Here is a 16,448-nt window from a genome sequence, read left to right on the forward strand (position 1 = left end):
CTGCCTTTGCGAATAGGTGAGTTACCCTCCTTCCTTTGTTATCTGACATTAATAAAACAGTAAGACCTAATTGTAAAGACCTCTCATCACCAAATGAGAACAGGACAAAAGTCACATCTGAATTTCACTTCACTGCTTCTTTTTCCAAAATTGCTCTAAAAGATACAACTCGGGAACTGTGGGGTTCCTCTCTCATTCACCCCCCCCACCCCCCGTAAGTGCAATGGTTCATTTCTTACTAAATTAAAAAAACCTAAGGAACACTCTTCCCTCACAGAAGACAAAACAAAACTAAACAAATAACCCTGTCTGTCCAAAAATTCATCAAGTCTCTGAAGACTCATCACTTAAATTGTTCTCTGGTAGTCACATCTTGATCATTGTATTATGTTATGCTGAAGAAGTATGCTTGTTGAGTCTGGCTATGCAGACAAGCCTTTCTAAACCCGTTTGTTTCTACTCATCAATACCATACTGTACTGTTTTAAAAATTCTTTAATACTCTACCTAGGAAAAACAAACAAACAAACAACTTATTCCTGTCCATACAGGCTAGCTACACATTTTAATTAAGCAGCACTAACATAAAACTGGAAATGCCAGAAATCTTGCTTGTAAGACAGAATCTAAGCTTTCTCACTATGGTATGAATTTGCTTATTTAAGTAAGTTCCACATAAGGTAATTAATCAAACAGAATAAACCAACACTTTACTTTTCTGACTCTTTATGACACAAGGATTTAGTTGTATAAAGGACATGTAAGAAGTCAACAAAACACTAATATGCAGGCATGAATAGATTAACAAATACTCATCAGAGCAGCTATAGTAAAGCATTCCAATAACAACTTTAAACAAGTTTTGTTATTGTAGCTATATTTAATGCTGCATGCGTTGCTCCAGTGACTGTAAAACACAAGATAATTAAAATGCCAAGGAAATAACAGTGAAGGTATTTAGCAGCAAAGAATTAAACTTCTTAAAAAAGCGATTCCTTGTATTCTAATATTTGTAGTTTCAAATTACATTTGTTCCTCAAACCCCTTTGTTTCTAGCACAAAGAGATACCTACAAAGACTAATCCAGTGAACAAAACCAATCTGCACCAATTCAAATGCCACTACAGCAGAAGACAAAATCAGTAAAGATGCTGAACTTCATATAACGCCTTTTACAGGTGTAAAAGTTTGATTTTATATTTGAAAGAACTTCATAAAGTAAGAGACTTGTATTCTACAGCTTCTGTTGGACGCTTTCTCTGCAAGAATGTTCACTGAGTATATTATAATTCTCTGACCTCTGAAACACAAAACAACTGCAATTCATTACTTAAGATAGCTGTACTCGATCACCTTTATGTGTAATATGTGTAACTACCAATGGCCTGAAACCATTTTTCTTTTCTTCCAGCTGTGGCCAAGTGGGACTCTGTATTAATACTGAACGGTTAGACAGGTATGTTCCAAAGACCACATTTCCAGAATATCCCACAGTTGTGAGCTTAATGTAATTTGTGGGAAGTATCTCTTCAATCATTTCATGTAAGCGGCTTCAGGACATTGACAGCTTGAAGTAATTTAGTTACATATTTTCTTCTTTTATATAATCTATGCTTATAATGAAAAAATTAAAGTGTGATTTTGACAGCTTATTGTTTGTATTTCTTTCAAAGGGAAACCTAAGACTTGTTTTGATTTCATTTTTATTGTTCACTTTTCCGTGTTGCAGAGTCCAGTCTGCAAACACTTCCAAATGTAGCTATTCTCGCTGAATTTAAAAAAAATAAACAGTACTTCCACTAGGTGTAGGCTTTAAAAACCCATAGTTAAGAGTCATACTGCAGCCACCCATGTTTTGTAAAAGTAATATTGATCAACTCTAACCAGAGCTCTCAGAACATTTTCCAAGTATGAAAATAGAATGCAGCTCTATTCAGTAAAACAGGACCAAATCTTGTCTTCATACAAGCATGTGTAACTTGTGCTGACATGAATCAAATGTTTATGAGGGCAGCTGCTGGATTTGTTTATGAAGGCAAGACTGTAAGATTCAATAGCACAGTAATTCCATGATACAGTTCTAAGAAAGCTACCTGAGCCTCCAGGTAATATTCCAGAAGAAATATATAATGGGTTTCAAGTCAGATTCTAATATAGATCTTTTCCTCTAAACCCCTCAATCACTCTAGTGCATGAAGAGACCACCTCTTTCCTTCCACAGTTCAAGAAATATTTCTTATCTTGCTCCCAGTTCCCAGCCTGCTCCTGCCACTAATATTTTTGTCATGAACAGGTAAGTTTTGCTAAGATAAACAGAACACACAGCTGTCTTACTGTTGAAATAATCTGGGACCAAGAGCATGATTCCTAATACACTGCCAGCTGACTTCATGCTTCCCAGGTTCATACCAGTCATTAACGGTATATGGTTAGTCAAGTTGACCCAGGCTACCATACATGCTATGCATCAAGTCCTCTGGACTGGGTAAAACTTCTTGCTCAAGTTAAGTTTTTAAGTTCAGGCTCCAGTTTGTAACTGAACCTACCATTTGTCAGTGGTCACAGAAACAACATCTTATGATGAAATTAGCATCTGAAGCCATTCCCACACCTCCTTCATGTATTGACCATGCTCTTCTGCAACTAAAACCATCAACTAAGACAACATCCCAAAGCACCTCAAAACAAAATGCCATGTGTAACAGGTCCCTAGCTATAACAGAGACAGGTGTAGATATCCACTAAGACAAAGCTTTGCCATGGGGATACTCAAGCCTAGGTCAGTCTGTCTTACCTAGGTAGTGTAAACAGAAGACTGTACATTTAGAAATGTCTTTGTTAGCTACTCTGGTGCCTGAAATGAGTTATGAATATAATCTCTAAGACTAGAGCTGGCCTATGTTCATTCTGAAATGCAAGCATAACCCCCATCCATCAAATTTTTAGAACTGTTGGAACTGCACATTTCAAGTGCCTTTTTTCTTTCCAAATAATACCTTGTGTTTTTTTCTCCCTCATTGTTGCTCTCTCTACCCGTCAGAAACAGCAGCTTGAAACTTAGCACTGTCAGGAGGCACTTTGGGCAGGAGAAATATACAGCAATTTTGGCGAAGAGTCTAGCTTGAAAATCGAATCCCCAGTGAATAGTCTGCTTGGGACACAGGTGATGTTACCATTACACAAACTTACACAGTTGTACAAAGTTTATCCCCTGGGTCTTTGGACAAGCACAATTCATTCAGTTAGTGTAAAAAAAATGCCTTATATAGACAAGTTCCAAGGAAATGACAAAATAAACTATTCATGTTTAATTTCACCGGACCAGAAACATGTTTCAAATTCCCTTAAAGGTTACAGTTATGTAAACAGAGAGGTACAGTTGGAGAAGTGCTTTTAAGGAAGAGTAAAAAAAAAAAACAGCCCCAAACAACCAAGAACAAAAATGCAAAAACAATCCAACAAAGACTGAAGGTCTGCAAGAGAACAAAAGTGAAGAGATAGCTCCCTCCTGCTGACTACTTTTGGGATTGTATAGTGACCAGAAGAATTACTTTTTACTCCATCATGTATTTGACTTAAGTAGTCTTAGTTAAGGACAAGTTAGCAATATGTGATTTAGCAGGCTGAGATTCTGTAGTGTACATAATACATTCAGAAATGTGTGTCGAGTGTCATTAATTCTGGATTGTTGAGATAAAATAAATAAATAAATACCAAGTAGGTAATGAAGGTAAAATAGTCTAAGAAAATTATATTCAAATATAGCTCTGAATGTAAGCGTGAACATGTGTTTGAACTATTTTCTGCCACATTTTCCTGTATCTGCTTTTCATGACTTCAACTTCATAGACTTTCTTATCAAACTCATGTAAGAACTAGTAAGCAAACAAAAACCCAGTTACCATACTAGAAGGCTCCAATACCATTACTAGAGCCTTAAGAAAGACACTGCAGTCTGGTGTTCTACCAAAGGTTGCTAAAACAAAAGTAATAGCACTCACCAAATACAGTTTGAATCCAATAAAGTATTAGCAAGATGCCACTATAGCAAAGAGGATCAACCTGGAAACACGTTTAGGTGATACAGACAGATCCTCTTATTCTTTTTCCAGACACTGTTTCAAAAGCATTTCAGACTTTTTTCTCTCACACTTCGTTGTTATTGTTGTTGTTGCTGTTTTAAAGCCAACGATTCAGAGCCCACCTTAACGCAGAAGTGAGAAATAAGAATATGTCACGGTAGGAAGCTGACACAGAATGATTTGGTGAAAAGATTACGGAACAAACTGTATTTGCTTACTAAAAAAGTACAGCAGTTCTTTAATAAATAGTGACAAGACTTCTACTCTGAATATAAACTCTAAGACTGACCATTAAAAGAGTGGAAAACACATGGTTAGCTAACACTTGCAATCAAGACATGCATTTGTGTCTGAAAAGAGAATATTGCACTAAAAGAAGAACCCTGTAGGCTTTAAACACTCTCTTCACTGACCTAAAAAAGTAACTAACCATTTCCTATAAGCAGTAGCAAACCTGGCTTGATCCACATCCCTGCAAGTTGATAATACTTCATTAATGAACCGGTATTCCATTTCTGGACCAAAAGAGTCCTGCATAGGAGCACGTTTCAGGCGTTTTGTTTCTTGGGTATAAACTTGTTTGCTGTTGGATTCATTCAAACCATCAACATCCATAGCTTGTGCCATGTGACTTATCGCAGGACTGTAGTGGGAATTATTCAATGTTTCATCATTGCTGCCCACAGATGACACCACTGCACTCAGGAGAGGAAGTCTGTTCCTTAGGTGGTGCTGAAGGTAGAACACACACCTTCTTCAGGGTAAAAGGAAGGAAGAAAAAAAAAAAAAAGGAATAAAAAGTCACGTACTGAAAATAATCTGCTGTTGCTGCAGAACTGCTTCAGTTCATTTGCCACCCTTCCAGATTCCACCCCCAAGACAAAATCTGCAGTCACTGCTCACACTCTACACAAAAGACTCGGTGTCACTCTGGCAAATCTGCTGTTACCTACTCAGGCACATAAACGTATCTGGCAAAGCAGCAGTTTTCTGCAGTTGATCCATCTTCTGCCTATCTTTTGCCTTTTAAACATTTTAAGGCTGATCAATAGTATCCTGTGTTTCTTGCACAAACTATAGGGTCAAGCAGAGCTTGCATCAACAAGTAACTATTTTCCTGGGTGGTACCTTTTAAAATCAGAGCAACAATTTGTCTAGAAACATCACACAAAGCACATTCCACAACCAGAAGGACAGTCTTTTGACCAAGTCCTCTTACCTATGACACCACAAGGTTTCATGTCCTGGGTAAGTATCAATCAGTTCAGTGCAGAGCTCCAACTCTTCCTCTAAATGGCGGGGGAGATCCACGCTCTGCTCCTCCGCACAGGCAGCTGCTGCCCCTGCACTCTCCTCCTCCTTTAGAAGGCTAGGGTTTTGCACATTTACCATCCGATTTTGTAACAGTAAATTATTGTCAGTTACAGTTCTGCCTATCAAAGAATTGAGTAAGAACTGGCGGTAATGAAATCCACTATGGTCTGAGACATGCATGGATACCCAATACTTAGTGGATGAAAGTTCATCAAGGAGAACCTGAAACAAAAAGCAGCGACAGTTATCGATCAGTATTAAGGAGATATTTAACACCATTTCTATATTAAAGCAACCTCTTCTCTGGGGATTTCAGCCACTGTGGCAATGGTTTAAAAACACACATAAAAAAAAAAATGAAGTATCATTAAGCTTTTCCTACTGTGTGCTAAAAAGTACTTGGCATCCCTGCACAAAAGAAATCACACTTCTTCCAAACTCTGAAAAGGCAGGTGTCTCAAAAACCTTCGCACAGGATGAGGGGAAAAAAAACAAAACCAAACCACTAATGATGAGAAATAAGCAGTGGTTTATGAATCTCAGAATAGTTATTTAGAGGAGGCAGAAGGTACAAAAGACTACATGGATATTAGTTAAAAGTATTTTTACTTTTGCCTAGTGCATCATGGGTGTCAGAGGGCGGGCGAGTTTAAAAAAAAAAAAAAAAGAATAAAGGAAGAGGATTTAAAACAATTTACTTTCATTTTCCAGGAAACAATGTCAACCACTAACACAATGTTCCAAGTCCTAGAGCCTGTGGAATACAAAACTAGTTGTCCTTAACTAAGTTGCTTGACTTGATAGTTGGTGAAAAAAACAAACTCCCAGAAAAGTTCTCACAATAACTGTGTTAAATACTTACATCAGTGAGTACAGTTGTATTGGTAACACTACTGGAATCTAGAAAGTTTCTCTTAACTCTTAATGTTTTTAAACCTTCAAAAATTATTTCTGGGAAGACACGTGAGATTGGATACCAGGCAAAGCTTATTTTACTTTAATTTCTTTATTACAAGTAATGGTCATATTTATTTTAAAGCTTTAACCTTTTTCCTCACATTGCTCCTCCTTTGGAGTTTAATGTCTCCAGAGATCAAATCTACCTTTTTCATTTACTTCTAAAGACTTTAGATAAAAACCTTACTGGCTATAATCCTACTTTTAATCTCCTTTCTAAGCTACGTACATCACTTAACACGACCAGCTGATGATGCGAAGCAACTTTCATAGGCACAAGTATTTCTTTTTAAACCTGCTGCATCAGAGGTACAGGCTCCCACAAAGAAAACCATGGAAATATGGAAGCCTAGTTACACACCTTTTTTGTGGTGTGGCTGTTGTAAAAAATATGAGAACAAACACAAACAGCGTAAATAGCGCCTTCTACCCGAGACACTCAACATGTTTTTTTAGGTCTTGCCAAGAGACACCAGAATCACCCGGATTTTACAGATCAGCAAAGTGCACTATTAAATAACAGCCCACAGGGTATTCTTAAGAGCACTAAACCTCCCTATCTCCAGTCTGCATTTTAAACCACAAGATCAGCTTCTCTATTCTCAGTAGGACAACCTTACTATTTTCGATTTCTGAGCACTAAAATCTAAAAGCCTACTAAAAAACAAAGTAAGGATCAACAGCAACATCAGAAAAATCAAACCAGTCTTTATTCAGCTGGATATGGCACTATGCACATTATATCCAAATTAAATCTCTGAACAATCTGGTTCACTTACCTACCATGTTTATGAATTAAAAAGTTACAGGGGAATAATGTAATTATGCATTTTAACTCCCTGCACAAAATAGAATGATTCCCTGTATTACTCTACCTGAACTAGAAAACCTCTTTTATATGAGCAAGACAGCAGATTTGCTATTACATCTTGTGAGACATACAGAAAAAAAAAAAAGGACAAAAAGGGGGGGGGGGGAAAAAAAAGGACAAAAAGGGGGGGGGGGGGGGGAGCCTCTCCTCTAGAAAACTCAGAGTAATAGTAGAAGATGCTTCAAACAACTGGAAATGAAACAAAAAGCCAGCTAACATCTGACTTCCAGCAGCGGTTCCTTCTTACCATGCCAATTTTCTCCATTTTCACACCAAACAGCACAAGCCCTTTGCCACTCTTCTTTGAAGCAAAGAGGAAATTATATGAAAACACCTCCCTACCCACTCTTGACTACCTTTTACATAGGGCTCTCTCCTACTTTCAGTGGTGGGCCAAGTACCATGGAACAGGCATCCCACTCCAGAACAGGAAACAGCCACTCTCTAGCCTCTGCCTCAACCTGTGGGTCTGCACATTCTCTTACACTCTCCCTCACCCTGTGCTTGCTTTTAAAAGCATTTACCCACCATAATGTGCAGCCCAAAGCTTCCTCCTTGGTCTGGAACACAGGAGAAATGAAAAGAAACTCCATATGGGGAAAAAAACTTTCAAGGATAACCGGATAAATATGGCAATTTCCATTCACACAAAAGATGCCTTTGGAGGTCCAGTCACCTAAGAAAAAGCCACAGCCTTACTGGTGATGTCTACAGGAAAAATTACTTTGTGTCTTAGCAACATACTTCTCTTTTCCTGGCATCACACAAGAGAAGTGATGCCTTATGGCAATCACCCCACCACTTGTTTCTTTGCTTGCCTTTTTACGGTAGGGCCTGGTCAGTGACCACACTCTGAAGCTGAGTATTCCTATCTAAAGGAAACAAAAAAGTTTGTCCTTGTTGAACTACATCCTATTTTTGTACCTGCATGGTTTCTCTGACGTGTCAATGTATATGACTTTTTACAGACTACACTGATATTACTGTCTTACTCTGATTCTCCAACTAATTTCCCATCTACCTACCAGTAGGTATCCTTAGCCTCTGCTCTTCCCCCATTAGCCTACTGAACTATCACATGAAAGAGCTGAAGTCAAGTCTTCTTGTCTTTTATGGAGGCAACTACTCCAATATCAGAAAGATTAGATTGCTTTGGAACAATCTACTATTGACAAATCCTTAGTTGATCTTAATGATCACTATTTGAATGCTATGTAAACTTGATAATGTGGTTCAAATTCTGTAGGAAAAACAAATCCAAATTCCTATATTCAAATAAGATTCTTTTACTGTCTAGTGTAATAAAGAAAAAATATCTGTATCCTGTGCGAAGACAATAGGGCCCAAACTTTCTCCTTCTGTACCTTCTTTGAAGAGTTTAAACTGAGACTTAGTTTGCAGAAGCACTAGGATTACCCAAACCAAAGGAGAATCATCAGCAAAACCAGCCAACCAACCTAACAAAAAACCCCCAAAAAAGCTAACCAAACCAAACCAAACAAAAACCCAGAAACCAACCAAACAAAACAAAACAAGACAAAAAAGCCACACAAACCACACAAATCTACTGAACAACCTACCCCCTGAAATCCTCCAAAGCAGGATTTCAAAATGATAAACCTCTTTTGAGAAATCTTACTTCAAAGATAATACAACATACACATTATGTTTCTGAGCCTGGTTCCTTGTATACCATAAGAAATACTACCTCAAACTCTGTATTAAAGCAGATATGTGGCCTTCAATAATATAGAATACCCTAATTTAAGTTAGTCTTGTAAGAACTAAATGGTTACAGAATCATTATGACTGCTGCTTTTTCAGGACTGTCCCAGTCTTGTGCCTCAGTTAAATTTAACATGCTTTTAAAATATTCAAACACACTAGTTTTGGCTGGGATAAGTTAATTTACTTCATAGTAGCTGATATGGGGCTATGTTTTGGATTTGTGGCGCAAACAGTGCTGATAACTCAGAGAAGTTTTAGTTACTGATAAGCACTGCTTACACAGCCTCAAAGAGTTCTGCTCACACCACAGCAAGGATCTGGGAGTGCATAAGGAGCTGGGAGGGGACACAGCGAGGACAGCTGACCCCAGCTGACCCAAGCAATACATCAGAACATATGGCATCATGCACAGCATATAAAGCTGGGGGAAGAAGAATGAAAGGTGGGTGTTTTGAATGATGGCCCTGATCTTCCCAAGTAACCATTATGCATGATGGAGCCCTGCTATCCTGGGGATGGATGAACACCTGCCGGCCCACAATGAACTAATTTGTCGTCTTGCTTTGCTTGTGAGTGGAGCTTTTCTTTCCCTATTAAACTGTCTTTATCTCAACCCACAAGTTTTCTCACTTTTACTCGTCTGATTCTCCCCACATCCCACTGTGGGGGAGTAAGAGAGCAGCTGTGTGGTGCTTAGTTGCTGGCTGACTTTACAGCACACATGTACTTGATACAAGTATACTTGATAACTTGACACAAACTTGATAAGCAGAGAAATCCAAATTCTGGTGTGCATCCCTCATGGAGTCTGGAACATACTTGCGATTTACTACTAAGCTGATACAGCTATTCCTGAAGTTTCTCAGGTGACAATTAACAAGAACTATCAGTCAAACAATATCTGTTGTTAGCAGTAGCTGGCCCATAATACAAAAGTAATGGCTATGCTGACTCAACGACCTCCACTAAATTCCTTCCTCACTCCCTTATGTATTTACAGCACGGCAGAAAGAAGAGGCTTCCATTAGAATGTGACGACACTGTACCAGCCTAATATTCACAAGGAATTCACCTAACAGATTAGAAAACACAGGATCATGAAACCACCTATACAATTTGAGACCACGTCACATTAAATATTTCAAATTGCTGCAGGTCTCCATGTTTTAGATACTACCATGTGATCTGAAATACTTGCCACCACAGATGTTGTCCCTGCTAGTACTGAAATAGCTTGGTCAGGCCTCAGTTTAAATGCTGCCAAAAGATACCACTGGAGTTGTAGAAACAGATTACAAACACTATTACACTTTCTCTGAAATTCCCGCTGGCTTTATTTAATCTTTCAATATTTTGAAACCACAGAAAAGCTGAATAAGATTATCAAAATGAGACATTGCACTACATTATCAAAATAGTATCTGTCATGTATTATCCTTTTCTCTAACAGGAATTTATTCGCTATTATACTGTACCTTGACAGTCAGCTTTCCCAAATGCTGTAAAACCCAGATGCGATGGGACCAGGCATTGTAGTTGCTGGGGTATCTCCCAGCAGCTTCAGAGCAGACATTCATTTCCTCCTGCACTAGTCGGTGAATTCTCTCCATAGGTGCTGCTCCCAAGTTTCCTTTAGTCACAAGACTGGGCAAGGAGTTCTCCTGAATGAGTTGTTGCAGCACCCATCGTCTAGTTAAACAATGTATAGTGTTAAGGGTGAGAGAGCAGTTTTAGGAGGGGAAAAGTTTTTTTCATTTATATAAATCAATCAAACCTTTCTTTTAATTATCCGAACTGAACTGTAACTAGATAAGTACTAAATCTAACTATGTGAAGTCTTCCCATACTTTATGACTTTATTATCACACTCCAAAATAATTTATCTCTAGCAGTATCTATTCACTCACTGTAAAAAATCATGGCTACTTACAGCACACTGAAAGAAAACAGAAGGAAACAGCAAATTAAAGAAAAAAAAAAAGCAAGAACTGTCCACATGCGATTTCTAATGAGCTTCTCTTTCAGAGACTTGTACAGCACTAACGTGTTCAACATGAGACAGAAAGTGATTTAAAAAAAAGAATTAACTATGCTTTGTATTTTTTATATTTATCAGCACTGCACATAATAAGCCAAATTAGTTTCTGTATATCACCAGCAGAAAGAAAGTGCAAAAGACTCACAGTCTCAAGGGCTATAGGTATAAGCAAAACAAATAGTTTTTATTGTTCAATTACAAGTATTTAATTTTAAGTGACCAGGATAAGCACATGGGGGGAGTTCTTGTAGAATGTTCTGGAAACCTGGATATCCTATCCTCTGGTGTGTGACACAGAGGTTTTTCTGGTTTGTGCTGGCTCATTCATACTGGACCAAAACAAATTAATTGCTACTTTCAGAAAGGTGTCACTCTTGCTAAAAGAAAATAATACTTAAAAAAAATAAATAATTTTCTTTAAAAAGATACCTTGGATTTGCAAATAATATGTAAAACTGCATATATATATATATATATATATATATATAATCACTTTAAAAAAAAAAAATCAGTAAGCTAACCACTCACTTAAAAAAGTGCTGTAATTCATCTGCTTTTTCTCTCATTTGAAAACATTTATAATATTCTTGGTGACTGGTGTTTTTTATTTACACTGTGTCTTTTTCTTGGTTATTAAAGAAAAAAAGATTTAAACTACTGGAAGACAATATTAATGATAATTTATAAGAATGTAATTTTTAAACACAGCAGAAGTCACTAACAGTAGATTGAAGTCTGTGTTCATATACTGGCTTCCTATGTAAGAATCGTTTTAACTAAAAAATGTACAGCCAAACATACCATAATTTTTCACTGTTGTTAACTTTATGTAATGTGGTAAATTTGAAGACTTAATTTTTGCTTTTTAAAAATGTCTTAGACACAAACATCACCACCTAGTGTATTTTCACTTCAATCAGCAGACTTGCAAGAAGTGGTATACCTTAAAAATGTTTAGGCAAGAAAGATAAATGAGTAAATGTGACATTCCCTTAACAAAAGATAAATATTGCATTGACTTCGCAGTAAAACCACAGAAAGCCAAATTATTTTGAGCCCCCAAATACCTCCACATCTTGAAATAAGGATGTTTTACAAAATAAGGAATGAAGACAAATTACATATACAGGAGCATGCGGGAAAAAAATAGATGCGTTATAAGCTCTGTCACTACAACAAAAGGAAAAAATATGAAATAAAATCTGAATTACTTTCTACACTTTTTGCATGGAAGGAAAGAAAGACCAGCACAACCTCATAAGATTTAAGATGTATTTTGGGTGTCTATTGAATATCATGGTGTTATTTAAGAGAAATAATGTTTTAAGAAAACATTTCCTTCAATAGAGCTAGAAAAAAGAAATCCTATGTTTCTATTACTACTGCAGTTCCTGGAATTACTCCAAATGAACGCAGGCTTATTCAGTGACAACTGCACGATCAATAAATATACTGACTGTATATGCACAAGATCTATTTGAAACCTACCCAGTAGTAAAATGCCGTATAGCAAAATGTATGAAAGATACTTTGATATGTTTAGCAAATGTATCTGCCATGTGTAAAAAGAAAAAAAAGTAATTTGCGTATGTTTTATCAAATTTTGTAATTCCCCCATCCTATTTTTTTGCACTTCCACCTGAAATTTGGTATAATGGGGAAAGAGAAAACATTAATTACTGCGCTAATGCAGAAGGAAAATTTTTTCTGTGTGTTAGAAAATAAGATGAACAATCACAGTCAGCACGTCCAAATCCAAGCCAAATATTTTTACAATCACCCTCAAATATACTCTTTTGGTTTAGGCAAATACAAGGAAGAACAAATTATAACACTAAATAAAATACAATTTAAGATTGAATAGAAATTAGGCAGAATTTATTATTTCTACAAGATGTAGATGAATATCAAGAACCTATTATTCTAACTTAATAAGAATAGAAATTCGTTAGTGCTGTTGTTGTATCACTGCTACCAAGAAATAAATTAACAGAAATTAAGTAGGTGCTTATAAGTTAAAAAACACTTAGGAGTATTTCATATACTACATTCTAAGTTAAATTTGAGAATTTTAAGATCATGAGGTCACAAAGAAGAGTTTACCAACGACTCCCTCTTCCAAAAATTCATGTTATCAGCACAACTGAAGTTTTATTTGTGGTTTTGATAAGAGTCCATCACTGGGGCATCAACTCTGCAGTTGTCCGAATGCTGGACATGGGAATGCAAACATTGTGAGCTGCTTTCTAAATGTGTTATATATGCAAATCTCTTTAAGGCTGTGTATAAAAGGATGAGTCATCCTGCGAAAAATATATCATGAAAAAAAATCACATACATACCACGATATTTTTTCTTAAAAAAACAAACAACCAAAGTTGAGCAACAGCTACAGCATTCAGCTGTGCTACAGCTGTTTTGCGCACACTCAATTCATGACTTGAGATAGCTTTCTGCCTCTGAGTAATTCTAGAGCTATCTTTTCCAAAAATGTGCTCTGTTATTTTAATACTTACTACTGATGACAATGACATTGCTTAAGTTAGAAATGATAAAAATAAGTTCACTAAGCCAAAAAGACCTGGAATGGAGAAGAACCCAGTTTTGGTTATAAAGATTAGCTTTTGCATATTCCTGTTTGAAATGTGTGTAAACAAGCAATACAGTGATAAATTGGAACAGGGAAAGCAGGAGAAACCCACAATGCTCAAAAACATACTATCCATGGAATGAGAATTCTCAAGGCTGAAAATTTTAGGTGTTGCAAGACATGACGAACCTTTAGGAAAATTTATCCCACTTCCAAAGTTCATTAAAACAGTAGGTAGCTAAAAAGGTGCACGTGATTTTAGTTCTAAGTATAAAATCAAAAGCCAAATAATAGTATTTTAAAATTACTGTCTCAAAGAATATAGTACATTTCTACATGTCCTCCAACTATGTCTCTCCTTAGTCCAAGCACAAGGTGGAGCATATTTAAGTTGGGGAGGCAACAGAAGGCAAGGTAAACAAACCTATGAATCCATGTTTCTGGACTCTTTGGAAACTTGGTTAACGCCAGTTTTCCAAGATGCAAATCTTTAAGTGGATTTAAAGTGCCAGACAGTATTAATTCTTTCCTACAAAAAAATAAAATTAATTTGTATGAATAGGAGTAACCTGAAAACGGAACAGACATCCCGATAGCAAAACAGCATGGCATTTCCTTTGTACCGCAATAGAACCTCACTGTCAAACTAGGAGTTTATTAAAAAGCCTTTGGTGCATTAACTATTCCACTTTGATTGAGATATATATACACACACACCCCCATTCAACCATGACCAATATAATAAATTCCGACCAAAGAACTTCAACTCAATCTGAACACCTACAACACATACATTGGTTCCCAAACCTACCCCAAAATCACTGTCAACTGCATTCAAGTGTGACTCAAAATCACAATTTCTGTTGCTAATCTGAAAGTCAAGGAACTATATGTAATGCCTGTTATTTGAACACTCTAAAAGCACTTCAATAAAACAAGCAGTGCTTTTCCAGTTTGCTTTCTTTTTCTATTGCTTTTGGGGTCGTTTGTTTTGGGTTTTTTTTGTCCTTTCATACAAGGGCTGCCAATAAGGTTACACCTATGACTAAACATTCCTTATTGAAATTATGCCCTTAGATCATGCTGTACATCTGAAAATAGTTCTTTAAGGAAGTCTTGCTCCTGGTATTTAGTGACATTAGTAAAGAACTGTTTGCCGAGATCAGAAACATGCCTAGAGGGACGTTTGTTTTTATCTGAATAAAGTTGCACCATGCTTCAGATTGGATGCTTTTAGCAGGACTCAACAGGAAATTCAGGCATACTAGCCAGGAGCCCCAGAATCACTAGACTGTTCAGTGCCAGTGACCTGACTTTTGTAAAGCAGACAAGAGAAATATTTAGGGAATGTCAACACTGGAGCAGGTGGAATAATAGCTCCATTATTGCAATGCACAAGGTGACATTTTGGTAAAAATTAATTACTACACAGGCAACGAAAAAGCAGCATAGACCAGTGTAATACTCAAAATAAATACATGTACATATTTAATAAGGATTTAGATTACCAGACCACCTGTGTCCCAAAACCTAAACTCTTCATGAAGAAATTGCTCTTTATATATTAAACCATTAACTGTAAATAAGTAGGCTCACACGTATTTAGAGTAAATTTACTCTTCAAAAGAGCAAACTCCCAGCTGCAGCCTAAACTAATGCAGAGTCAGATTCAGCAAAGCAGCCCCTTCGCTAGAGCAGGCTCAGTGGTAAACTCCAGTGGCTGGTGTAACAACCATTTCTCTACGAATGCTAAAAGAGCTTCAATGACAGACACGTAGCCAGGACACTGACTGAGAATCTGGGGAGCAAGGCCTTCTGTAGTCATTTGTATACTTGTGTAAACTATAAACACCATAAAGGGAGAACAATCCTCATCCATATTCCTGAACATTTTTAACACTACTTAGAAATTTGAACTACTCTTCTCAGGTACATAAAAGCAAACTCTTTCCCCTGTCAGACAGGAAAAAAACCCCAGACTGGTAAGCACGGATGCATTTGAATTAAAAAAAAAAAAAATAATCAAAACCTAAACCAAAAGTCTGCATTCAGCTTTAAGTACCACAAGATTACATTACTATAGGAGCTCTAGTACTTGTACATGTTCATAATTCCATTTTAGCACTTGAAAACTACTCAAGCTGTATACATTGTCATGACAGTAAGCTCTTTGTTATCAGTTTCATTCCCCTTTCTTACACCTGAGATGCTAGAAAGTTCCAGATCACAGCAGAATCTTTAGAACTACACTAGCAGCGAAAAAAAGGGGGGGAAAAAAAAAAAAGGGTTGAATTTGTCCTTTCTAGGGCTGACAGCTACATGCAGCAATCATCTTTCTAGGCTATTTTGTTGATTTTTCATACGCAATCAATTTTTCTAATGCATCTTAACAAGGAAAGTATTATTTTAATGACAGTCCTCCTACATACTAACATAATTTTCTGCAAGCCCTTCAGCCCTTCTAAAACCATTCCTTTAAGCCTGTCTCCAATCTTACCTAGGCAGCAGGAAGAGAATTTCTCCCTACCTCCGAGATCTACACACAAATTATCAGACTATAGACTTGCAAAGAACTGTTGCTTCTGGGCTCCATTAAGAACAAGGAGGTAAATTCCTGCTTCTCCTCCATGATGACTCCTGGACAAATGATGCAGCATGACCAATGGTGACACTAGACTAATCCAAACAGGTATGAGAAAGGAGCAGGGTGAGGGAGAATCTATCTGGAATAAAGGATAGCTGCAGTGTGCCTACTAAGGGCTGTTCAGCTTTGATAAGCTGCAGTGGTAATGACATAAATTGAACCATTATTGCAAAAGTATGAATATTCAAACAGTGGTAAAATCAGAACAGTAAAGACAGACAGCA

General features: G+C 37.0%; 1 protein-coding gene across 3 annotated transcripts in view; it reads right to left on the reverse strand.

Annotated features, from left to right (window-relative positions):
- Positions 1–860: 860 nt before the first annotated feature.
- The window catches only part of PTAR1 (protein prenyltransferase alpha subunit repeat containing 1), a 30,372-nt gene continuing 14,784 nt past the window's right edge, over positions 861–16,448 (reverse strand). For 2 of the 3 annotated variants that reach the window (XM_061364275.1, XM_061364278.1), the window contains exons 4-7: positions 14,005–14,109; positions 10,428–10,641; positions 5,302–5,618; positions 861–4,836 (exon numbers count right to left, since the gene is read on the reverse strand). In XM_061364275.1, coding sequence (XP_061220259.1) covers positions 4,488–4,836; positions 5,302–5,618; positions 10,428–10,641; positions 14,005–14,109 — 985 coding nt within the window. In that variant the 3' untranslated portion in view covers positions 861–4,487. The remainder of the gene's footprint in view (positions 4,837–5,301; positions 5,619–10,427; positions 10,642–14,004; positions 14,110–16,448) is intronic. The other variant, XM_061364277.1, reaches the window with a different exon arrangement.

This window comes from Neopsephotus bourkii, unplaced genomic scaffold (genome assembly GCF_033783945.1).
Source record: "Neopsephotus bourkii isolate Nb327-2 ecotype Australia unplaced genomic scaffold, CSIRO-AGI_Nbou_v1 NB_1197, whole genome shotgun sequence".
Lineage (NCBI taxonomy): Eukaryota > Metazoa > Chordata > Aves > Psittaciformes > Psittacidae > Neopsephotus > Neopsephotus bourkii.